The 24,962-nt window shown below is 45.1% G+C and overlaps 1 protein-coding gene across 7 annotated transcripts; it reads left to right on the top strand.

The window, feature by feature from the left end:
- The first annotated feature begins 1,487 nt into the window (after window positions 1–1,487).
- Window positions 1,488–24,646, top strand: TMEM231 (transmembrane protein 231). 7 transcript variants are annotated; one of them, XR_008703804.1, is made up of 8 exons: window positions 1,498–2,131; window positions 2,238–2,407; window positions 16,263–16,391; window positions 16,977–17,120; window positions 19,130–19,211; window positions 20,335–20,440; window positions 20,808–21,326; window positions 21,414–21,431. XR_008703804.1 is itself a non-coding variant. In XM_055551466.1 (7 exons), the coding sequence occupies exons 1-7, from the start codon at window positions 1,993–1,995 to the stop codon at window positions 21,491–21,493; spliced, it is 798 nt and encodes a 265-aa protein (XP_055407441.1). In that variant the 5' UTR covers window positions 1,489–1,992; the 3' UTR covers window positions 21,494–22,626. The 7 variants fall into 7 exon arrangements, 5 of the variants coding, with proteins under 5 accessions (XP_055407443.1, XP_055407441.1, XP_055407442.1 ...); XR_008703805.1 differs by lacking the exon at window positions 21,414–21,431 and having other exon boundaries at window positions 1,488–2,131; window positions 16,977–17,113; window positions 20,240–20,440; window positions 20,808–20,945; XM_055551466.1 differs by lacking the exon at window positions 20,335–20,440 and having other exon boundaries at window positions 1,489–2,131; window positions 16,977–17,113; window positions 21,266–21,326; window positions 21,414–22,626.
- Window positions 24,647–24,962: the final 316 nt, after the last annotated feature.

Genomic DNA, 24,962 nt, shown 5'->3' with positions numbered 1-24,962 from the left:
ATAACCTATTTTGCAAATAGAATTAAGCACCGAGGAATGAAGATGGTTGTTAACCCTCTGATAGTGAATCAGTGAAGGAGTTAAAAATTGGACCAAAGACCCCTGCTTCCCTTTACAGAGCTGGTCATTGTGTCCTAGTTTGAAGTATGTGTACATCATCTTACACCTGGAAGAACTTAGTATGCTTCTTAGTGGAGAGATTCGAAGCTCATTAACTTACAAGCATGTTTGTCACCTGATGGTCTCGATGTGCAATGTCTGTCTTCTATCATAACCTACCTTTTTTTTTTTTTTTTTTTTGCCACATTGAGCGGCATGCAGGAATCTTAGTTCTTAGTCCCCTACCCGCCCCCCAGGGATCCAACCCATGCCCAGTCCTAACCCCTCAACCACCAGGGACTTCCCTTTACCTACCTTCCTGATGTCTTTTTCCAGTTCACCATTCTAATTGGTTTCTCTGGCTGATGACATTGTCACGTTGGACTGTGGTAAGGGTGCTGTATAGTTTTCCCATATGGGCATGTCTTTACCTCTCTTCTTTGCTAGGATCTCAGCTGTTCTCTTCATCTAAACCCCAATTCTAGGTTATAGTAACTAAACTTATCATGGTAATCATTTTGAAATGTATAGAAATACTGAATCACTATATTGTATAACAGAAACTAACCTAATGTTGTGGTCAATGATTCTTCAAAAACGAACTCATTAAAAAGAGATCAGGTGATTACCCGAGGCAAGGTGGAGGGAGGGGAAAGTTGGATGAAGTCAGTCAGAAGATACAAACTTCCAGTTATAAGATAAATGAGTACTAGGGAGGTAATGTACAACATGATAAATATAATTAACACTGCTTTATGTTGTATATGAAAGAGTAAATGCTAAGAGTTCTCTTCACAGGGGAAAATTTTTTTCTATTTCCTTAATTTTTAATCTATATGAGATGAGAGATGTTCAACAAATTTATTGTGGTAATCATTTCATGAAGCATGTAACTCAAATCATTATGTTGTACACCTTAAACTTATACAGTGCTATATGTCAATTATACTTCAATAAAACTAGGAGAAAAACCCACTTCTAGGTTGCCTTCAAAATAGGAGTATCTATGAGTGGATTTCATTCTGAGCACAAACTTCACACTAACTCGGCACTGCAACGTGATCCTTTAGGGCCTTTTGATGGAGAACTTGGCTGTTGACTACTTAAAAAAAAAAAAAAAAAAATTCCTTCTGCCATGTTTGAAATACTAGAAAGCAGATGGGATGGGGCGGGGGAAGCATTCAATTAAGTAATCAGTTCAGTCGCTCAGTTGTGTCCGACTCTTTGCGACCCCATGGACTGCAGCACGCCAGGCTTCCCTGTGTAACTTTATCTTTGAGGAGGACCACGGCTTCTCCTAAAATATGTAGCCTAAAGCTTGTGGCCAATCAAGATAGCAAAGTATAGCAGAGCTATACAGTAATTATCTTTTTTTTTCCCTCGAACAGCAGGGAGATAGGTCTGTTTCCGTGTCTGCCCTGCTATGGAGTATAGTGAAAGCGATAGAAAATTTGGAAACAAAGGGACAAGGTTTGGTGTTAACCCGGGACCAAGTGTCTAGGACCACGGCCACATTTGTTTTCTGTTTGCCTCCAACGTACGGTGTGCTGTGATTGATTAGACTTAAGTGTACAATGAACCACACTGGGGATTAATAGATGTGACTATTAATAAATAGTCAACATTTATGAAAAAAACCTTATTTTACAAAAATGTTAACGGCCACGATTTTGACGCACGAAAACGCCCTTTGGGAACGCGCAAGTAAAGCGCGACCACAGTGTACTTGCCCCGCCCCGTTGGCCCCGCCCCCACGGAAGCCTGCCTGCTTGCTATTGGTCGCTCTCCCTGGGCCGTCGGTTGCCATGGAGACCACGGCTATGGCAACCAGGAGAAGCCATACTAGGACGAGGCTCCGGAACCGCCGAGGGGCCACGACCCCGCGCGCCGCTCATGGCGCTCTATGAGCTCTTCGCGCACCCGGTGGAGCGGGGCTACCGTGCGGGGCTCTGCTCCAAGGCGGCGCTTTTCCTGCTGCTGGCCACCGCGCTCACGTACATCCCGCCACTTCTGGTGGCCTTCCGGAGCCACGGTGAGTCGGCCCCCCGCCCGGGCCGGTGCGCGCCCCGCAGCGCTACGTGGCTTCCGCGCCGCCTCCCTGACCCCGGTCTCTGCGCCCCGCACTCTCGTTACCTCAGGGTTTTGGTTGAAACGGAGCAGTTACGAGGAGCAGCCAACCGTGCGCTTCCAGCACCAGGTGCTGCTCGTGGCCTTACTAGGATCCGAGCCGGGCGGGTTCCTCGCCTGGAGCACGTTCCCCGCCTTCAACCGGCTGCAGGAGGGTCATCTGCGCGTCCCGCTTGTCTCGGTGAGTGCTTCCCGCCTGGGCCCGGCCGCGCAGACGGGGCTGCGGAGGGGATGGGCGGAGGGCGCGGGCGGGCTGGAGGCTCCTGCGCCTGAATCGGGGGGCCCGGTGTGCGGCTGAAGGAGTCACGAACCCCAGACCCGAGCTTCTGTTTCCTTTCCTGGGGGCCTGTTTGTTGGTACATTCGGCTTCTCCAAGCCGTCCCCCACCCCGGTTAAGCTGGCAGCTGCTGTCAGCGTCTCTGTTCTCTGCAGAGTCTCCAGCCCCTGGCATTTCCGTGGGCCTGGCCCTGCCTGGCCCTTCCTGAGGGAATGGTGGTCGCAGAGTTTGCTGTGTGAGTTGCGTTGTTCTTCATTCCCTAAGTCGTGTCCGACTCTATGGTGGTGGTGATGGTGGTTTAGTCGCTAAGTCGTGTCTGACCCTTGCGACCCCATGGACTGTGGCCAACCAGGCTCCTCTGTCCATGGGATTCTCCAGGCAAGAATACTGGAGGGGGTTGCCATGCCCTCCTCCAGGGGATCTTCCCGACCCAGGAATCAAACCCAGGTCTCCGGCATTGCAGGCAGATTCTTTACCAACTGAGCTATGAGGGAAGACCCACTCTGCGAGTCCGTCAACTGCAGCACGCAAGGCTTCCCTGTCCTTCACCATCTCCCTGAGTTTGCTCAAACTCATGTGCATTAAGTCAGTGACGCCATCCAACCATCTCATCCTCTGTTCTAGTTAATCACCCCGTTGTGCCTCTCAGTTGTGCGTGCGCCCACTGTCCACAAGGAAAAGGCAGGCAGTTTTAGGAGGACTGACAAGTGGAAGCCAACGGGCTGATTGGTTAACCGACCTCCACAACGTCCTGGCCAGGCCCGCCTCCCTGGGCTCACCTCCTTAGGTGCCGCTCAGTCCTGCTGCTGCCTGGGACTAAATGAAGCATTTTACTGTCCGTCATGTAGTATCTGGTTCAAGTTAAGTGAGTGCTTCCTTTACAGTCACCCCTTTAAACTCACTTTCTGAAAGCATTTTCCTTTGGAAGTAGGAAAATTCTGGATTTCCTTCTTACAAAGTTGAATCTCTTTAGATATCTGAGATGATTGGCCTACATTCAAATTTGTGTAGCTGAAAAAAAAAAAATTCAGACTTTTTTCCCAGTAACTGAATAAAATGGGGAAAAAAATTTAAATGTGACTTGCCATAAATGAATAACCACCAATAAAATATGGTTATGATTACTTTTTATGATTACTTTAATTTTTTTATAATTATAAAAATGCCTGCTCGTTGAAAATAGAGTTACAGGTACATATAAGGACATGAAATTAAAGGCTCAGTTTGGTACATGTATCTAGACTTGTTAATTAACCTTCATTTTAAGGTCTGCTAGGGACTTCCCTGATGGATCAGTGGTAAAAAGTCCGCCTGCCAATGCAGGAGGCATGGGTTTGTTCCAGGGGTCAAGAAGATCCCCTGGAGAAGGAAATAGCAACCCACTCCAGTGTTCTTCTCTGGGAAATCCCATAGACAGAGAAGCCTGGTGGGCTATATAGTACATGCGATTACAGAAGAACCAGACACAACTTAGTGACTAAACAACCAAATATTTCATGATATGGAAAGCTGTAATGGATTTACCAGTTTCCTGTTGGTGGATTTTTTTGTTTTTACTTTTTCACTATTAGAATATTGCAGTGAACAAGATTTTGACTAAATCATACACCTTTAAACATCAAATTGTGAGGAACTGGAAGAGAAGCTGTTTGTTGAAATTGCAAAAATACATAGAAAGCTAAGCAAACAAATAAAATAATTATTAACTCCAGAAAAATAGAAAGGAAAAATAATCAGAGTTATGAATAGGATTTCAGTTCAGTTGCTCAGTTGTGTCCTACTCTTTGCGACCCCATGAACTGCAGCACGCCAGGCCTCCCTGTCCATCATCAACTCCCGGAGTTTACCCAAACTCATGTCCATTGAGTCGGTGATGCCATCCAACCATCTTATCCTCTGTCATCCCCTTCTCACCTGCCCTCAATCTTTCCCAGCATCGGGGTCTTTTCCAATGAGTCAGTTCTTTGCATCAGGTGGCCAAAGTATTGGAGTTTCAGCTTCAACATCAGTCCTTCCAGTGAACACCCAGGACTGATCTCCTTTAGGATGGACTGGTTGGATCTCCTTGCAGTCCAGGGGACTCTCAAGAGTCTTCTCCAACACCACAGTTCAAAAGCATCAATTCTTCAGCACTCAGCTTTCTTTATAGTCCAACTCTCACATCCATACATGACTACTGGAAAAACCATAGCCTTGACTAGATAGACCTTTGTTGGCAAAGTAATGTCTCTGGGTTTTAATATGAATAGGATTTACATAATCATAATTAGGTGAACACTAAATGTTGACTAACCAAAAGAAGAGTTTAACTCTTCTGGGGGTGTGGGCTAGGAAGAGGCAAAGAAAATTAAATCATCCCTCTCTGTGGGAAGACAACAGAGGATGCCTGAAACAGAAATTGAGAAGTGCCAATATGAATGTTATTTAAAGACATGAAGGTACATTTCTAAATAATAAGATAAATGGGGTGAATTTATTTGCTGTGTGGGTGGAAGCCTCCTGGGTTTTTTAACAAACATTGTTGAACATTTTGATCCTGTAAAAGATCAGGTCCTTTAAATTTATTTAAAAAATAGAACTGGAATACAGACAAATTTCTTTCAGCAGCTCCTCCATAATCTTCACACATTGCCCATTCTCATTTGAGGTTCTAATGCCTCTGGGGAAGGTGACTGTTGATGTGAGACCAGCATCAAGGTATGCTTCCTTTTCCCTGTAAACCCACGGTTTCTTTTCCAACAGTAGAAGCAAAGGTTGTTTTTGTTTGTATTGTAAACACAGAAAAAATTAACGTGTTAGTTTTACTCTAGGGTAGCTTTCCCTGTCTTTTAAACTTTGGGTAGAAATTTTTTTTCTTTACATTTGTGTATTCTTATTTATCATATTCTTCTGGGTACTTGAGTTTAAGAAATAATCATGAAAACTTAAAATAGTCATGAAAAAAGGGATACAGCATTAGGTTTCATTTATGTATTCTTTTCACTTGTTTGTCCACCATAAACTGGTTTGGCTCCCCAGTTGGATTACTAGTTAGCTCTTATCTCTGTGACCAGAAGCCACTCCCTTGAGAGCACTGCCCACCAGGCCCCTACTTCTGGTGTGTGTGTGTTGCAATTTTATGAAGCCAAGACTACTACTTATTTTTATGGTACCCAGAGCTATCAATACTCTTTAGTACTGAGTAATTTTGCACCATAAAACATAAAGCCAAAGTTCCTTTATCTTAGTCTTTTCCCCTGTCCATTCCAAGCCTGTATCTGTAAGTAAATTATGACCTTGTAATTTGCATATCTTTCACAGTAAATTATTTGCTTCCTTCATGATTGACCTCTTGGTTTGAAAATAGTTTGAAATCATGAGATACAAGTAAATGAGTTAGAAGATATAAAGGAAGTACAGGAAAAAAAGTAAGTAAAAATTCTAGGAGAAAAAGAATAACACAAGTCTACCAGATATTAAACTACACCTTAAAGGTCTAATAAATAAAGTAGTGTGGTTTGTAGACTTGTATAAAATACGGAAATGAACCCAAATATGACTAAGGTGGCATTTATATATATATATATATATATTTATTTATTTATTTATTTATTTGGTAGTGCCAGGCCTTAGTTGTAGCATGTGGGATCTGTTTCCATGACCAGGGATTGAACCCAGGCGCCTCTGCATTGGAAGCCTGGAGTCTTAGCCACTGGGACCACCAGGGAAGTCCCCTAAGGTGGCATTTTAAATCAGTGTGTAAAGATGAAGCTAGTCCTCAGAGACTGTATAGCAGAATTAAAGTCCAGACCAAAATTAAATTTAAAATATGAAATCACAAAACTACTGAAACAAACGAGTGAAAACTTTTAGATTTCTGAGTATGACATAAAATCTAGAAGGCATAAAAGAAACTTTTTTGATAAATGCAAGTATATAAAAAATAATTTTAAAACCTGTTGGCCTGGTGAAAACCAAAAGCAAAGTCAAAACACAAATGACAACTAGGGAAAAAAGTTTTACTATTTGTTTCACTTGTAAAGGGCTAATTTTCCTAACATAAAGTGCCTCAGTTCAATTCAGTTGCTCAGTCGTATCTGACCCTTTTCAGCCCTATGGACTCCAGCATGCCAGGCTTCCCTGTCCATCACCAGCTCCCAGAGCTTGCTCAGACTCATGTCCATAGAGTCAATGATGCCATCCAACCATCTTATCCTCTGTCATCTCCTTCTCCTCTTGCCTTCAATCTTTCCCAGCATCAGAATCTTTTCCAGGGAGTCAGCTCTTCGCATCAGGTGGCCAAAGTATTGGAGCATCAGCTTAAGCATCATTCCTTCCAATGAATATTCAGGACTGATTTCCTTTAGGATTGACTGGTTTGATCTTCTTGCAGTCCAAGGGACTCTCAAGAGTTTCCTCCAACACCACAGTTCAAAAACATCAATTCTTAAGCACCCAGCTTTCTTTATAGTCCAACTCTCACATCCATACATGACTACTGGAAAAACCATAGTTTTGACTAGACAGACCTTGTTGGCAAAGTAATGTCTCTGCTTTTTAATATGCTGTCTAGGTTGGTCATAGCTTTTCTTCCAAGGGGCAAGCATCTTTTAATTTCATGGCTGCAGTCTCCATCTGAGATGATTTTGGAGCCCAAGAAAATAAAGTGTGCCACTGTTTCCATTGTTTCCCCATCTATTTGCCATGAAGTGATGGGACCAGATGCCATGACCTTTGTTTTTTGAATGTTGAGTTTTAAGCCAGCTTTTTAACTCTGACCAACTGCCTGGTTTTGAAAATGGGTAAAGAATATGGACAGTTCATAAGAAGATGAAACATGCCACTGGATAAAAAAATCTTATACACAACCTAAAAGTTGACAGTTATAATTTACAACAGGTATACTGAGGACTTCAAGCCCGGGAGGCTGCATCTCAAGTAACCCTGAGGAAACTGCTCAGAGGAGGTGAGGGAGGAGCTAGGATATTTAGGATAATTTGCAACAAAGGGCAAGTAGTAGAAACAAAGAGAAAGAAAGTGAAGTTGCTCAGTCTTGTCCGACTCTTTTCAACCGCATGGACTGACTCAGTCCATGGAATTTTCCAGGCAAGAGTACTAGAGTGAGTTGCCACCGCCTTCTCCAAGGGATCTTCCCAACTCAGGGATCGAACCTCCATTGCAGGCAGATGCTTTACCTTCTGAGCCACCAGGGAAGATCTTGAATAAAGGAGAACTAGATCTCAAGTTAAGAATTTAAGGCCTTGCTATGTATGGGGAAATGCAAGAATTAGGGCTCAGTGGAATCAGTCCTTGGATATGTACCTCACTTATCTGGGGCCAGTATTCTGTGTTTTCACATCCCGAGTTTCCTCAGGGCTCACCTTCCATGGGGGCTGTAATAGCTCAGGACTGTGAGATCCTGTGTTTACTGATATAGCAAGCAATATTCCATTTCTCCACACACAACTCTTAAACATATGAAATCACACTCATAATTAGGGAGATGCAAATTAAGGATAGTTGAGATATCTTTTTTTTAATCTATCAAATAGGCAAAAATTAAGGTTTCCTAGCACCATGGGCAAGCTGCATGCAAGCACTCCTGTATATCACTGGTGGGAGTGTAGATTGTAGAGCATCTTGGAGAAACTGATTGTCCATATTTGTCAAAATCACCAATTCATGTGCCCATTTTTACTTCTAGTAAGGTATCTTAAGGTTTGTGCACACATATGAAATGACATTTGAAAAAAGGTGCTCGTTGCAGCATTGTCTGTAATATCAAAAGATGGCAAGCAACTTATATAGTAATAGAAGACTCATTTTAAAAATTGTGTTACATCTACCTAGTGGAACAGATAGCTTTCTTTTTGAATAAAGTTAGATTTATATATACAGGGTGCTTAGTTGCTCAGTCATGTCCGACTCTTTGCTACCCCATGGACTGTAGCCCACCAAGCTCCTCTGTCCATGGAGATTCTCCAGGCAAGAGTACTAGAGTGGGTTGCCGTGCCCAAATCCAGGGGATCTTCCCAACCCAGAGATTGAACCCAAGTCTCCCAAATTGCAGGCAGATTCTATACAATCCAAGCCACCAGGGAAGCCCAAGAATGCTGGAGTGGGTAGCCTATCCCTTCTGCAGGGGAACTTCCTAACCCAGGAATCAAACTGGGGTCTCGTGCATTGCAGGCAGATTCTTTACCAGCTGAGCTACCAGGGAAGCCTGGATTTATATATACTGATACAGAATTACTCCAAAAGAAATTTGTTAGTATCAAAAACAAAAATTGTATATAATATGCTTCCATTTGTATAAAAATAGAAAATATATATATGAATGTGTATATTTACATATTCATACATGCCTGCTTCTGCTATCTCTGGAAGAATTCAAAAGAAGCTGACAACATTGATTGCTCTGGGGGAGGAACTTAGATTCAGTGGGAGAGAAATCTTTTCACTAAATGGCCTTTTGTTCCATGGAAATGTAATATATATTGAAGATTTTTAAATTACTGATAAAGTGACAATTTATAAAGGAAAAATTTAGAAAGTGCCTTGTTAAACAAAAGCAAACCAAAAAGCAGTAAAAAAGCATTTAAAAGCAGATAAGTATATAAAGTGGCAGTTACTTAGGAAAATAGTTTGCAGTTCCTCAAAAAGTTAAACATAGTTACCATGTGTCCCAGCATCCCTACCCCTAGGAAGTTGTGTACCTCAGAACTGAGGACAGTCTACACAGAAACTTGTGCACAAATATTCATAGTAGCCTCATTGATAATAACATTTTTTTTTTTTTTAAAGTGGAAACAACTCACATACCCATCAGTGAGTGAGTGGACAACAAAATGTGTTATAGCCATACAATAGATCCCTCAACCACAAAACGGAATGGAGTCATGATACAGGCTACAATATGGGTGAACTTTCTTTACTCAGGGAAAGAATCCAGCCACAAGACAGTACGTATTGTAGGATTCCATTTCGATGAAGTGTCCAGAATAGACAAATCTGTAGAGACAGAGGTAGCTTAAGGATTCGGGAACATGGGGAATTAATTGGCACAGAGGAGAGACAGAGAAAGTGACTGCTAATGAGTATGTGACTACTTTTTGGGCTGATAGAAGGTTTTGAAATTGGAGTTAGTGGTGATAAGTCACCCAACTTTGTGAATATACTAAAATCTACTGAATTGTATTGATAGGAAAAGGGTGAATTTTATGATATATGAATTATGTCTCAGTTTTTTTTAAAGTGGGTAGGCAAAACCCTGGTAATGTGCTTACAAACCATAGCAATAAAAATTGATATACGTTTACTGTGCCTCTGGCATAAGCTAAGCATTTTATCATTAGGTAACACATTTAAATTTGTCTACGTAGTACTTGGCCTTTAACAAGTACTTAGTAAAGTGTTAGCCATTAATTTTTTTTTACATATTACATTATCTCTGAAGCTCACAGGCACCTTTTGAGGTAGAGGCTATACCCCTGTTTTACAGATGAGAAGAATGAGACTCAGAGAATTGACATAATTTCTGGCTCTCAAGTGAGCAGTCAGGACTACAGCTCATATTTCATATCTTGTTTCCTATCTTGGACTCTTGTTCCATATCTTGGACTCTTCACCCTTAGTGCAGCAAAATGCTTTTCTGACTCTGAAGATAAAGGTAGACTGACTACAGCCTGTCCAAGAAAGTGCCAAAAAGTGTAAGAAGCAGTGGTTTTAGATCAAAGTTTTGACCAAATGCTTGAAGGTGGCTTTGCAATTGATAACTTGGGAAAATGCCTTGGAAGTCACGAATGGTCAGTTCACCTTGCTTTGCTTCTGTTTTGGTCAGTTCACCTTGGACAGCATCTTAATGCTTTTCACGCTTGAGAGAAGAAAAAAAGCACAGAATGACCTGTTTCCCTCAACGGGCCTGACTTGGTTCTTTAAGCATCTGTGACCCTGAGAATGTGGGGCTGAAGGCTGTAGGAGGGTGCAGGGAGATGAGCGGAGAGGACTGGGTGTCAGACATGTTTTTGCACGTCTCTGAAATCGGAGTGTGTCTGCCTGACAGTGGCATCGTACAGTAGCTATTGACCGGCTTGTCAGCTGAAGACAGGCTTGTCTGGGCTTCTTTGCCTGCGCTTGCGCAAACATCAGATGTGCCAGCACCAAAACTGGTAGAAGGGACATGAGCAACTTGAAAGAAAGCCCCGGAGGGACTTCCCTGGCGGTCCAGTGGTTAAGAATCCCCCTCTCAGTGCAGGGATGAGAGTTGGATCTGTGGTCGGGAAACTAAGATCCTGCACGTAGGGGACAGCAACTGAGCCCCCGAGCCACAAGTACTGAGCCCTTGTGCTGCAACTGAAGACCCTGCATACCATGACTAAGACATGGTGCAGCCAAAAACAAATAACAGAAGAAGTGTTCTAAAAAAGAAACAATAATAAAACATTTAACCCTAAGAACCAAATGAGAGGCAAGTAAGGGAAAGTTCAAGAGGCCCTTTAAAGTAGGACAGTTCCACATAATTGGAAAGCCTGCTTTAGAACTCAGACCAGTGGATTTTATTTCCCTTTGTGAATGTTTTTGTAGATGGTCTAACACCAGTGTGCTGCATGGTACAAAGGACAAAACTGCTTAGAGAAGTATGGATAATACTGAGTCAAAAAATGATTCGAAAGAATCAAAATGTAGAGAAGTTTTAAGAATCCCTGGATCAGTTTATTTTACATATATTTTTCTATGTACATAAATATGATATATTAATATGCCTAGATCTAAAAGCTCTTCCAATGAGTATAAAATGAATTCCCTGAGTGATTAGAAAGCACTATGTCTCACAGTAGTTTAACTAGGAAGTATTTTTGCTTTCTTGAGCGAAGTTGCTCCAATCGTGTCTTGACTCTTTGTGACCCTGTGGACTGAAGCCTCTCAGGCTCCTCTGTCCCTGGGATTGATTCTCCAGGCAAGAATACTGGAGTGGGTTGACATGCCCTTCTCCATACCCTTAGATTCATTGAAGTATAGGTAGCAAGGATTTTAGAAGTCTAGGAGACATGGAGTAGCGGTTCCCACTTTGCTGGAGAGCCAAAGACTGGTGTCAAAGAGCATTTTCAGTATAAAAAGAAAAAGTGGGACACCCCAATGATGACAAGTATATGGTAAAGTGGACACAGGTATAAACTAGGAAACTAAAGAAAAGAATATGACTCCAAAGAATAAAAGGTATGGGACTTCCCTGGTGGTCCAGTGGTTGAAGGTCCGCCTGCCAATGCAGGAGACATGGATTCGATCCCTGGTCTGGGAGGATCCCATGCGCTGTGGGGCAACTAAGCTCTTGTACTGCAACGACTGGAGCCCTTACATCTGGAACCCTTGCTCTGCAACGAGAGAAACCACCACAATGAGAAGCTCGTGCACTGCAACTAGAGAGTAGCCCCTGCTCGCTGCAACTAGAGAAAGCTTGTGCCTAGCAAAACCCAGAACAACCCAAAAGTAAGTAAATAATTTTTTTAAAAAAAGAACAAAAGGTATGAAAATAAGCAGGAGCCAAATAAAATTCCAACAAACTATCAAATAGTGTAGAATCCATGATGAGGAAAAAATGTTCCAAGTCAGGGCACTCTGAAAACAATGGCACTAGTTAGATTTACAGCTGCGCTTACAGTCAGATGCTTTGCTGGCTATGAGGTCTTGTCTCAGCTCCCAACCCACCCCTCTCCTTTGTGGCACTCATGTTGAGATACCGAAACCCACATTCTCCTCTGACAAATGGCTGCCTGTTAGGTTCTGCCAGTAGGAGGCATGGTAAGCTTTGTTCTGGGAGTGGCAGAAAACCAGAAATTGCTACCAGGGTGAAGAACCATCACAGGCTTGAAGCAAACAGCAGGCGTACATCCTTCCTCCAGCCTTACTGACTGGCTCCATGGGTTCTCCCTCCAAGCTCCAAAGGCATCAGCCCTCCCTTTTTGAGGTCTTGAGGCATCCCAGCTCCTTGAGGCGTCCCAGCCTCTTCCTTTTCTTCTCCAGCCCTAGGCAGTCATCCTGCAAAAAGTGTCCCTTTTTTTGCCTTTTTTCTCCCACTAATGCCTATGTTATCAAATACTAAATTCCCCTGTTAAAAATAGCTTGATTTTGTTTTTTTCTTTCTGTTTGGACCCTGATCGATACATTTGGACTGATTGGCATTGACTAGATCCAGCAATGCCTGCCTGTATTTATCCTATCTAGTATGTTAGTATTGGTTTCACAGATATCTGTAGAGGATTAACCTGTTTTAACCCCAGAAATCTTTGAAATTAGCGTTCTTATTGGCTGTTATAGAATCAGGAGTCAGCAAACATAAGTCCCAACCCCAGTTGCGTCATTGGGTTCCATACCTTGTTTGGACCTCAGTGTAGTTATAGAAAGAGTATGATAGTACCTACCTCTCTAATTATTGCTAGTTATTATTAGTAATAAAACTTCTTGGATATGCAGAGGAATGAGACAGGACAATCTGTGGATATAAAGATTGCCCCAAGTTCACATATACCTTATAGAAACAGGGGGATGGTGAATTCTCTTAGCCAGACACATCCATTGGATTTTAGTTACTAATCTTGAACGTGTGTTAAACAAGTATTAGCTGTTTGAATACCTACCTTTGTAGCCGTTGGATTTTGTATTAAGCTTCATTTAAAGTAAATGGAATTAGGATTTCCCTCATGGCTCAGTAGTAAAGAATCCACCTGCCGATGCAGGAGACACAGGTTCAATCCCTGGTCTGGGAAGATCCCACATGCTGCAGGGCAGCTAAGCCCGGGCTCCACAAATATCAGCCTGTGCTCTAGAGCCTGGGAACCACAACGCTGAAGCCCGAATGCTCTAGAGCCTGTGCTGTGCAACAAGAGAAGCCACTGCAAGGAGAAGCCCACGCTCTGCAACTAGAGTAGCCCCCACTCACTGAAGCTAGAGGAAAGCTCGCAAAGCAACGAAGGCCCAGCACAGCTAAATAAATAAATATAATTTTTTTAAAAAGTAGGTGGAATTAAATGACTGATCCCATCCGTGGTCCAGGTGATAGCACAGCAATGTAACCCACCTTACCAGCCTCAGGGGAGTGGGAGTCTTACTTGGTGACAGGTCCTCTGTGAGGAGGGCATGGCAATCCACTCCAGTATTCTTGGCTGAGAATCCCATGGACAAAGGAGCCTGGCGGACTACAGTCCATGGGGTTGAAGAGTTTTACATGACTGAAGCACCTTGGCACGCATGCAGCTCTGTGGGAGAGGCATCATTTGCACGCTCACTCATCGCCATGGCCCTGTATCAGCCTCGTCTTTCACTGTCTCCAGCTCATGAACTCTGCTCAGCTCCACTGGCCTCATCTCAGCCTCGTAAACGCTGACCCACTTTCAGCCAGAGCACGTGCATTTTGTTAGCCTGGGTTAGTCTTCCTCGCGATGTTTCTGTACCTCATCACCTCACTTCATCTGACTTCTCGGACAGTCAGGTATTCCTGAATACCTTCTATATAAATTTCTGTTAAATTCCACCCTGACCATTCTCTGATTTTAGCTTGCTTCACGTTTCCCTGTGGCATTTAGCACTGCCTGACGTCAGCACATTGTTTACTGACTTACTCTGCCTCCCTGGCTGGGAATGGAAGCTCCACTGTGGTGGGGACTTTGTCCATTTTGTTTGCCACTCTGTTCCCAGAACCTGAGGCAATGCCTGGCACCTCTGGGACATAGTAGGCCCTCAGGAAATATTTGACAGGTTAGAGCAGATTTAACAAGCAGACACCAATTATGGTGCTGTACCAGATCTCTGCCCTCTGTGAACCTGGAGTAAAAGCATGCTGGTTGTTTTGCAAAAAGATCTTTCATAACCAACATCTGCTCCTTGAGTTTAAGTCTGGACATTTAGTCCTGGAAACAGGACCAGATTTGAAGTCAGATATGTGGCTTCATATCCTGTCTTTACCAATACTAGCTGTACTCCATAAATCCTTTAATCTCCCTGAGACTTGATTTTCTCATATATGCAATGGGAATAGTAGTTGCTCTGCTTACCTTTGACTGATTGTAAAGATCAAATGAAATGTGTCTCTCCCTCTGGGACTCTGAGAGTCCAGATTCTTCTGGCGTTTCCCTCCTGACCACTGTCCTTCCTCTCTCGAAAGCTGTTGATCTTTGTCTTCCTTTATGACCCTCAAGATCCAGAAAAGCTATGGATCTACCACAGAAAGGTAACCTGACTTTGTCTTCCAAGTCTTCCCAGATATCAGCTGAAAAAAAAAATGCTCAGGAAGACAAGGCAGCCTCTTTTCCATCCTACTCATAATTGCTGATACATAATTGCCTCAGTAACCTGATCATCAGCCCTGGTAACAGATATCCATGTGCTGCGCCTGCAAAGCCGACAGAATGAGACAGAGAAAATAGTATCCAACAGAAGAGAGAGGGTAGACTTCTCTATAACAAGGCCCAGGATAAGGACATTATTGTCTAGAAGGAAAGAAATGATTGAAAGGTTCTGAAAACTGAGATAACTCCATCTCAAGCGACCTTATTATCCTGAAAAAGAACAAATAATCTCTTCCCCCACATAAAGGTATGGAGGAGAACCACATGACTCAGTAGATGGGGAATCAGGGAGGAATATGCTGATACAACATCGAGGAGTCCTTCTGGGAGCCTACAGAAGGGATCAGTTGTAACAGCGAGGTCCAGAGTTGCGCCACGGAATCATGTCCCCAGTGATCACATCTCAGTGACCGTCTCTCCTGCTCGTCCTCTTAGGGTCACTGTGAGGCAAGACTGGATTCTGGCGGTTTTTTATGAGCTGTAATCTGTCTTTCTCCCTCCTTGGATCTCTGTTCTCAACTGCTTTCATGTCACTAATTTATAAAGTACCTATGGAGTCTTCGGAGAAGGCGATGGCACCCCACTCCACTACTCTTGCCTGGAAAATCCCATGGATGGAGGAGCCTGGTAGGCTGCAGTCCATGGGGTTGCGAAGAGTCGGACACGACTGTGCGACTTCACTTTCACTTTTCACTTTCATGCATTGGAGAAGGAAATGGCAACCCACTCCAGTGTTCTTGCCTGGAGAATCCCAGGGACGGGGGAGCCTGGTGGGCTGCCGTCTATGGGGTCGCACAGAGTCAGACACGACTGAAGCGACTTAGTAGCAGCAGCAGCATGGAGTCTTACTGCCTTAGTGATTTTACTTAGCTTTTTTTTTCATTGTACTGATTGGTACTAAAAGATACACCATATTTTAAAGCCCTGACATCAATCCAACGTTGAGAATCTGAAGCAAAGACATCGTGGTTAAGGAACATATAAACAGCCTGGTGTTTTTCTGCAAGTCTGTTTGGGAGATGCAGAATGACTGGGATTTTTTCCAAACCTGTTCTTAGGTGCTATTTAAACCTTCCCTATAAATTCAGGCATGTTTCTTAAAAGGAAAGAAAACACCAGCAACAAAACAAAAAAGGTCAAATGAGACAACTGAAAAAGAATAATACATCCAGATGTTACATTGCTTTTATTGCTGCTTCCAGGTCCCAGCCAGTTTGGCCCTAGAGTGTTTAGAAGTACAAGTGTGCACTTCAGGGGCCATGTCTCTTTCTCCAGTATTGATCCACCTATAACTATCTAATGTTCTCTTTTTTCTTTCGGTGAGAGATACAATGCCTGTGTGTGGCAGAATCACTGTGTATGTCCAACATACTCCATGCCGTGGAGTCCTCCTGGACTTATTAAGGACCAGGGTCATCAGCCTTTTTTGGATTTCCTAGGCTAGAGAAGAAGACAGGAACCAGGATGGGAAAATGGACATGTTGCATTTTAAACTGGAGCTTCCCCTGCAGTCCACAGAGCAGGTTCTAGGTGTGCAGCTCATCTTGACTTTCTCCTACCAACTACATGTGAGTTATCTCCTTTTTGTCTTTCTTTTTTTCATAGTTTTTTTTTTTAAACTATTTATTTATGTTTTGGCTGCGCTGGGTCTTCGTTGCTGCGTGTGGGGTTTCTCTAGCTGTGGTGAGCGGGGGCCACTCTTCCTCGAGGCTTCCTTGATTTGGAGCACAGCTCTGGCTTTAGTTGCTCTGCAGCATGTGGAATCTTCTGGACCAGGGATCGAACCTGTGTCCCCTGTATTGGCAGGCAGTCTTATCTACTGCACCACCAAGGAAGTCCTCCCTTTTGTCTTTCAATAGAACAGAGTCCCCCTTTCTGATTTCTGGGAAAACTCACACTGCAGAAGACTCTTTGCAGAAGTGTCATTTAGGATTTAGCTGCCAAAGTTAAATTTGAATGTTTTTCCTGGAGGTCACATTAATTTCCATGAGCTATTAAGAGCTCCAAGGGTTCTGGGCAGAGCGCTTCCTGCATGGCTAAGCTCGGCACTAGGGGGATGCCTTAGGCTTCAACCACAGATGGGTGATGCTCAGAACCCGGAACCATTCGGATCTGACTGAAATTGATACGGTGTCTCTTTGTAATGATTTCAGAGGATGTCGACATTCGTGATGCAGAGCATGGCATTTCTCCAATCCTCCTTCGCTGTTCCGGGGTCCCAGTTATATGTGAACGGAGACCTGAGGCTGCAGCAGAAGCAGCCCCTCAGCTACGGTGGCCTAGACGTCCGGTACAACGTAGGGACGCTTCACTCTGCCCGTCTCTTTTGCTTCTGTATTGTATTGTTTATCAAGTGCCTTGAAGAGGGGGCAAGTAACATTGGAAATAGCACTTCTCTGTGAGTGGCACAGAAAAGGATCTCTGAGGAATTCTTTCCGTGAATCCTTTCGAAATATGGAGACAGATATCCCTGTTTACATCTTCAAAAAAGAGGGAGAAGAATCTTTGTCTTTATCTAAGAACTGAATTGTTTGTAGTTTTGGGGTTTGCACGCACACACACACAGTGTATTCCACGTGATCTTTCTTTGCTAAGCTTATAACATAGGCCAGCCCCGAGGTAAGAGGTTTAACTGCATCGTCTCATCCAGTCATCACAAAGCCTCATGAGGCGCCTCTGGTGCCGTTCCCTGCTCTCCAGCTGCTTGTCCTGTCTCTGTCCCCCTTGCTCCTTTCTAGCACCAGGGTCCATTTTGCTGCTCCTCAAACCTACGAAGCAGCTCCTGCCTCAGGGGCTTTGCACTTACCTCTTCCTCTACCGAGTATCCACGTCGCTTACCCTACTGCTCCGTCTGGACGCTGTTCAAAGCTCCTGAGCACAGTCCTTGCTTGACATGCTTCTAAAAAACATCCACCTGTCCCTCCAGCATCGCTCACCCAGGTTTACTCTTCTTACCTTCACCTGAAATATGAAAAGGAGGTTTCCAGTTTGTTCATTTGCCATCTCCCTCAGCGGTAAAGGGGCTTCCCTTGTGGCTCAGCTGTAAAGAATCCGCCTGCGCTGCGGGAGACTGGGGTTCGATCCCTGGGTTGGGAAGATCCCCTGGAGAAGGGAACGGCTACCCACTCCAGTACTCTGGCCTGGAGAATCCATGGACTGTGTAGTCCATGGGGTCCAAAGAGTCGGACACGACTTTCACTTTCAGCGGTGAAAGCCCTGCTGTCTTCTGTGTTCTCTCGATCCAGCCCTTAAAACAGTGCCTGCCCATAGTAAGCACTCAGAATTGATGAGAGAATGAACTCTCATTTCACACATGAGAAAACTGGAGCCTACAGGGATTGATTAATTTTCCCAAAGCCCACAGAGCCATGAACAGTCTATCTGAGACTAGGACTCATGCATCCCATCACTAATCGCAAACCTTTATATTATCACAAGGAGGCCCATATAATTTGGGCTACTTTTGAAACTTAATAGGAAATGTTACCACTTATTATAACCAGGACTGTCCCAGATAAACTGGGATTCATGGTTACCATAACCATAACTATTATCAACATACTATTTTTTTTAAGGAGGGACTATAAAATATACATTTAATGTGCTGTGCTGTGCTTAGTTGCTCAGTCTTGTCCGACTCTTTCCAACCCCATGGACTGTAGCCCACCAGGCTCCTCTGTCCATGGGGAGTCTCTAGGCAAGAATACTGGAGTGGGTTGCAATGCCCTCCTCCAAAGGATCTTCCCAACCCAGGGATCAAACCCAGCTCTGCACATATTGCAGGCGGATTCTTTACCATCTGAGCTACCAGGGAAGCCCATGTTAGATTATGTCAGGAATGTGATGCTAGAGAACAGCTCTTTCTCGTCTTCAAAGGGTTATGTGCTTATTACTATAAGCACTTTATCCTCTTTCCATTTCTGCATTTCGAAGAGATCAATTAGGGAGCATCCAGACAAAAGCAAGAAAAAAGACAAAGGGGTTGAAAATGTAGTCTCTTAGAAAAAATGAGAAGACTCATTTCTCCCATTGGAATAGAGAGGGGAATTATATAAGTAGCTTTAAAATCTGTGAAAGATGGATATTGACCCCTTGTTTCCTTCCCTCCAGAAAGAAAGACTGAAAGTAAATGACTTAAGTTGTTTCAAAAGAGTTCATTCATTTTTGAAGAAAATATTATCAATGCTGGAATAGGCCCCCAAGCACAAGAGGGTGGTCTCTGAGATCAGCCTGGGTGGGAAGAGGGTAGAAAAACCAAGAGTGCATGTCGCTTGTGTGCTCACACCACGCCCTCCCGCGCGTCCAGGTGTCTGTCATCAACGGGACCAGTCCGTTTGCCAGTGACTACGACCTCACCCGCATTGTTGCTGCCTATCAGGAAAGGAACGGTGAGTTGTGTGGACAGCTCATCCATCTGCTTCTCAAGGACTTTGCAGGTTAATGAGAGTATTGGAGAGAAACAGAATTAGAGCCCTTGTCATATGAAAATGTCGAAACCAGTGAATGCTCAGCTATGGAAGGTGAACAGGTTGCTCAGAATTTGTTCTTTTCCTCCTGATCCAGAGACCTACACCCTAACTTATCCCCTGCACTGCTCCTCTGGTCCAGCAGGTTGGTGCTAATTCACTGCCGTATTTGTCCCACCACTGATTTGGTGGGTTTATGTGTATAGATATGTGAGTTGCTTCCCACACCACACCCGTAAGAAAAGCCAAAGACAAGTTGCTCTCCGTAGTGTTCAGATGGAAACAGGGAACCTGAGTGACTCACCGCATGTCAGCAGCTGAAGAAGAAGAAAGCACCCAGGATTCTGGCTGAAAGGCAGAGGGTGCCCAGGGCTTCCAAGAGGCAAGACCGTCAGGTCGTCCCTGAGTGTGCGCTTGACTCAGCATATCTGGCTGCTTGGTGGTCTGAGGTTTCCTCTAAAGGAATCTAAAGCATTGCTTGGAAACCAGACATCATAGATAGGATACACAGACATTTAATAAGTCAGGGGACCACAATTCCAGTATTTCTTTCTGGTTTTATGTAATACATGAGCAGCTTTATTCCAAAAATCAAGGAATTTTAGAACATGACTTAAAAACATTTATCTGCAAATCAGCTTTTCTTCCTTAATTCCTTCCAGTCATTGTCCATATGCAGAGTTTTTATACAGCTCCTGTCACAGTTTAGAGACAGTTTTTTGTCTTCTGTACTTTGTAATATAAATCTTTCCCCCACACGGCTAGAAAGTTTTCATTGGTTTTCTTTTTAGAGGTAGCATAGTATTCCTTTGCTTAGCCATTCATTTGCTTAGACAGTTGTAGAACACAGTTTTTAACATCCTTTGACAAGTGTTTTAACAAATACTATGTGAGCAGCTTTGAACATTGAATTTGTCTTTTGAATTATTTTTTTGGAATGTGTTCTGAAGTGCAGAGTTGGCCTGAGAGGTCAGAGTATGTTACAGCCCTCAATATTTTACTGCCAAAGAGAGCATTCACGGATTAGCTCCTCACTGTGTTGCAGTAACCACCATCCTGACTGACCCCAGCCCCATCTGGCTGGTGGGAAGGGCGGCAGAAGCACCATTTGTGGTTAATGCAGTCATCCGATACCCCGTGGAAGTCATTTCATATCCTTTCTGTTAAAGGGCCAACAGTAGCTGGGTTTCAAAAAAGAAAAGAAGGATTCCTCAGATGTCTCAAGAGGGAACAGATGTGGGAAGCCTCAGACTGGAAATTGCTGCAGTGGTAGTCCCCCACAAATGACTCTGTCTGTCTGCAGTTCATACGGGAAAAAAATATTCATTTCCTGTTCATATGTCCTTTTGAGCAATTCTTCTAGGTCAGAATCATACATATTTATATCTTAATAATCTTTGATTGTCTCTTTTATCTTAAGGGTATTTGAAACATTTTTTGTGATTTTCTGTATAAACTAACCCTTTGGTGTAACATGTATGTAGCAAATGTCATCTGTGACTCCTTAACTGTTTGTACTTATCTACCAGGATTCTGGGAAATGATAAAGTTTGCCTGGATCCAGTATGTCAGTATCCTACTTATCTTCCTGTGGGCGTTTGAAAGAATCAAAAGATTTGTGTTCCAAAATCAGGTGGTGACCACAATCCCTGTAACAGCTATGCCCCAGGGAGAACTGTATAAGGAGCATTTATCATAAGAAGACCCTTTCTGAAAACTCTAAGCAAGACCGTGGCCACCTCGATGTTGTCTTCTGAGAACTGCCGTCTTACGAAATTTCTGAAAAGAGTCCGTGGACACTTGCCCCTGTGTGTGCTTTTCCCATCAGAGACAAAGAACAATCCTTTCTAATTTTCCTCTACACAAATTCTATATCTTAGAAGCATCTGCAGAGATAATCAGGGACTAGTTTGTAGAAATGTTTCTGAGGGTTCCTGAAGGCTATAATTTGCTTTTGTTTTTGTTTTTCGCCTCAGACTTGGATCTCGGGAGGAAACTACAGTCAGTTCAGACAGCTTGGAAAGAATCCCATCTCTGGTGAAGCAAAGACTTTTCCTCTCTTGAACTGAGAAGCATGCCGTGTATTTCTTCCCCCTGTTGTAAACCAGGTTTTCCTCTTTGCAGGGCTCTCTGGGGATAGATACGCAATCATCAGCACTTTCCACTCCTGGGCGTCTAAATTTCCACTCAGCACTGGTTTCTAGAACTGAGAGGCCTTTAACCAGCGGTCTGGAGGGGGAGAGGGGAGCGCTCGGAGCACATGTGCGCGCAGGCGGGCGCCGTGAGGACACGCGGCCCTGCGTCCACCTGCCGCATCGAACAGACGGGGGTCTGTGGCAGCCCCGCCGAGCAGCCCTTGATCCCGCCCGCCGGGGCCGGCGTTTGGCCTCGGGCTGAGCCCTGGAATAGCAGGCCGCGGGTCAGCAGGGCTGCTGCGGGCACAGGCCCTCCGCGACTGTGGGGGAGTAAGCCGTGCAACAACAGGTCCTTTCTCCCTGGCCCTCGCCCAGCAGGCTGCACGCTTGCAACTCCAACTCCTCGACAGCCCTCCCCCTCTTGAAAGGGACGCGACAGAGGAGCTGCTGTTGCTATTGGCTCCTGCTGCCTGACAACCACAGCGGTTACTTGGAGGGCTAGCGGGAAGCCCGCGACTTGGGTTTCCTCTGGCTCAGGAACAGGGTGCCCATCACAGTGGGCCACTTTGGGGAGGCACACAAGGAGCAGGGATGGCCCAGAGAGGATGCCAGCCGCACAGCCCATTCCGGGCCTGGCCGTTAGCAGAATGACACGCAGTTCAGCCGGATCACCCTCGTGACTGAGCGTCTGCTGAAGAGACCCGGAATGGGCCTCTGTCATACGTGGAACAGGGATTTTCCATTCACACTCCAAGGACCGCTGGACCTGCTTTATGATCCCGTGCTTTCACTGGCAGTGGAAGGACACGCCCTCTGAGAGCCGCACTTCACACCCATCTACACACACCTCTGAGTTTTTATTTCCAAAGCACCTTTTCTTCCAGGCTGCCCAAAATAAGAACTTTGCAAACAAAGCTGTTTTGAAGTATTTAAGCACAAAAAGATCCTAACTCTGGTCCCTCTGCCATTTCTTTTAATATTTTGAGCTGTTTATATGCCTAGAGTTTTTTGGTTTTTGTTTTCTTCCTTGAGATTTAAATAAAGTTTCTGGTTTGAATCATCAAAAGGTAATGAAATACAGAAAGACAGCTGAAGATGTATGTCAACATGGCTTCATATTTTATTAAATTATTCTTCATGCCAAACATGTACAAAGAACCATGATGTTTTGTAAATTTATAATTAAAATGTTCAAACTAGAAGGTTCCATGTGGCTCTTTAGAGGGGGAGTGTATTTGGAAAAGGGAGGATGGGGAAGGCAGAAGTTGTGCCCACTTCTCCTGGTTATTCACCAGCAGCCTTGCTTTGCCAGGGCTCTGCCCAAAGACCTTGGAGCTTTTGTTAACTCTTTGGCAAAAGCCTTCTGGCCCCACCCCAAGTAAATGTGAGTTTTTGGTGGAATCCACATGGCACATGAAAATCATGGGCTGGAAAATTACAACTGCTTCTGGTGAATACCAGATTGTTTACAGATCAGATGTTAGTGGCTTCTGAAGATGAACCACACATATAGTTGCAGGAAAAGGGTGGGGAGATATACAGAAGTTTATCAACTGGGCTGTAACCCATAGCTGTGTCAGGGTCTAAGACAATATTTGGCAGGGGGGAATCTCTTACCTTGCCAAATGATTATCCAGTTTCTATTTGAATCAGGTGAGGTCCCATCATCTAAGAAGAATAAAGCAATTAATAAAGCTTGCTTTCTTTCTCTTCATGCTTTGTAAAAAGTTTTATTTCTTTGTGACCACGTAAGTTCTAAATGCCTATGGGAGGAAACGTGTAATTACAGAAACCTAAAGAAAATGAGTTGTCTGTAAATTGCTCTCTTGGCATTCTGATACACATCCTTTTAAATTTTTGTTGCCTTTTTTTTTTTTTCCTTGCTGTCATAAATGACATTTCTATCAACCGTGCATATTAAATCCTTTTTGTTAGTTTTATTTCCTTAACATAGAGCCTAGAAAGAAACTACGATTTCAAAAAGCTTATGACCATTCTTAAGGATTTTAATTCATCTCGCCAAACCGAATCCTGGAAAGAATGCACTAATTTATAGTTCCAGCCGCAGAGATTTCTTTTTAGGTCGCACCACGGACTACAAGAGATCAGAATTCTCCATCTTGTTCAGATGCTTGGACTTTGTTATCTGTAGAGGGAAATAACATCTTTATTTACTGAAAGATACCGGTACCAGGACCTGCTATCAAGCCTGAGTCTCTGGGTTGAGGCTGGAGAAGCGGGGAGACAGCCAGCTGCAGGCCCACCTGGTGTCCCGGCGCCTCGCAGCCCAGCTAGTGCGCGGGGGCCCTGACATCCAGGTGACCCAGGCTTGGCTGGGGCCGAGACCGGGGGCTTGGGAAGCAGTTTGGATTCCTTTGGCTGCGAGGATGCCACCGAGAGCGAGCAGGGGCAAAATTAAGATTCGGTTTCTTTCACAAGGGCCTTTTGTGTTCCCAGGAGCCTCCCTTCTCTGGGGATTGATTGGAGGGCAAAACTCTTGGTCAACGAGTGGGATGAGAAGCGACGCGGCGGGCGCCCCCTGACACCCCGCGCCGAGCCGCGCTCCCCCGGGCCCACCTGCGCCCTCCTCTCGGGGGCTCGCCCTCCTCTCCGGGGCTCGCCCGCGCCCGCCCGAGGCGGCCGGCCCTCCCCCGAGGCGTGGCCCCTCGTCCCGCGGTGGGCAGGCTAGCCCGAGCCCGGGGGCCAACCGGCTCTTTCCTTCCTCCCCTCCCGCCCCGGCGCCCGCCCGCCCGCTCCGGGACCGCAGCCACGTCTGAAAGCGCCTCATTGTGCGCGCTCCGCTCCAGCCCGCGGCTCCGAGCGGCCGCACAGGTAGCGCGCGGCGCGGGGCCGGGCGCCCGAGGGGCTCCGAGGCTGCTTCGTGTCCTGCCCCCCACCCCGGGACGGCTCCCTCAATATCCCATTCTTACGACACCTCTCTTTTTTTTTAGGGGACTCCTGCCCGGTTTCCAGCCTCCCGCCGCCTTGGCTCTCCAGGTGCCTCCAATATCTCGGCCCCCGCTTGCCAAGTCCACGCCTCTCGGAGCGCCCTCCGCCCCGGGGGCACGGGTGCCCCTTCAGAGCCGTAAGACCCTGCGGACTGTCCCGGCGAGGAGACAGCGGCCGCGGACGGAGCTGGGTGAAGGCGGCGTCCAGGAGTCTCGGCAGAGACTGGGGCCAGAGGCGTCTGCACAGCGCCGCGCCCCCAGGCCGGGACACCTCGCCTGGGGTACGTTGATTCATACTCTCTCCGCGCGGGATGCCCACACCCTGGGCGGCCGGGGGCCCAGCTGGGGAGGCGGTGACCTTGCAGCCCCCCGTGGGCTGTGCCAGTTGGAGCTGAGGGTGGTTTTTATGAGAACGTGAAAAGAGCATCACCCTTTTCCAAGTGCTGGTTGGAAAGGGTCTTCCTGGGGCTTCAGCTCCACAGGTCATTTCTTGAGGATCCCTTGTCTCTTGGAATTTGAGTTTCAAAGGGTATGGCTTTCATTTAAAAAAAAAAAAAAAAAAACAGAAACAAAAAACTCTCCAAGGGCTT

The sequence above is a fragment of the Bubalus kerabau genome, chromosome 17 (genome assembly GCF_029407905.1).
Source record: "Bubalus kerabau isolate K-KA32 ecotype Philippines breed swamp buffalo chromosome 17, PCC_UOA_SB_1v2, whole genome shotgun sequence".
NCBI lineage: Eukaryota > Metazoa > Chordata > Mammalia > Artiodactyla > Bovidae > Bubalus > Bubalus kerabau.
The sequence above is the reverse complement of the archived record's forward strand: the minus strand, read 5'-3'. Positions and strand labels throughout refer to the sequence as shown.

Bases quoted from the DNA above. Each gene is read 5' to 3' on its own strand.
- TMEM231 (XM_055551465.1), top strand. From the start codon at position 1,993: ATGGCGCTCTATGAGCTCTTCGCGCACCCGGTGGAGCGGGGCTACCGT. The intron at 2,132-2,237 runs GTGAGTCGGCCC...TCGTTACCTCAG, and splicing joins GGTGGCCTTCCGGAGCCACG to GGTTTTGGTTGAAACGGAGC. The intron at 2,408-16,262 runs GTGAGTGCTTCC...TGGATTTCCTAG, and splicing joins TGCGCGTCCCGCTTGTCTCG to GCTAGAGAAGAAGACAGGAA.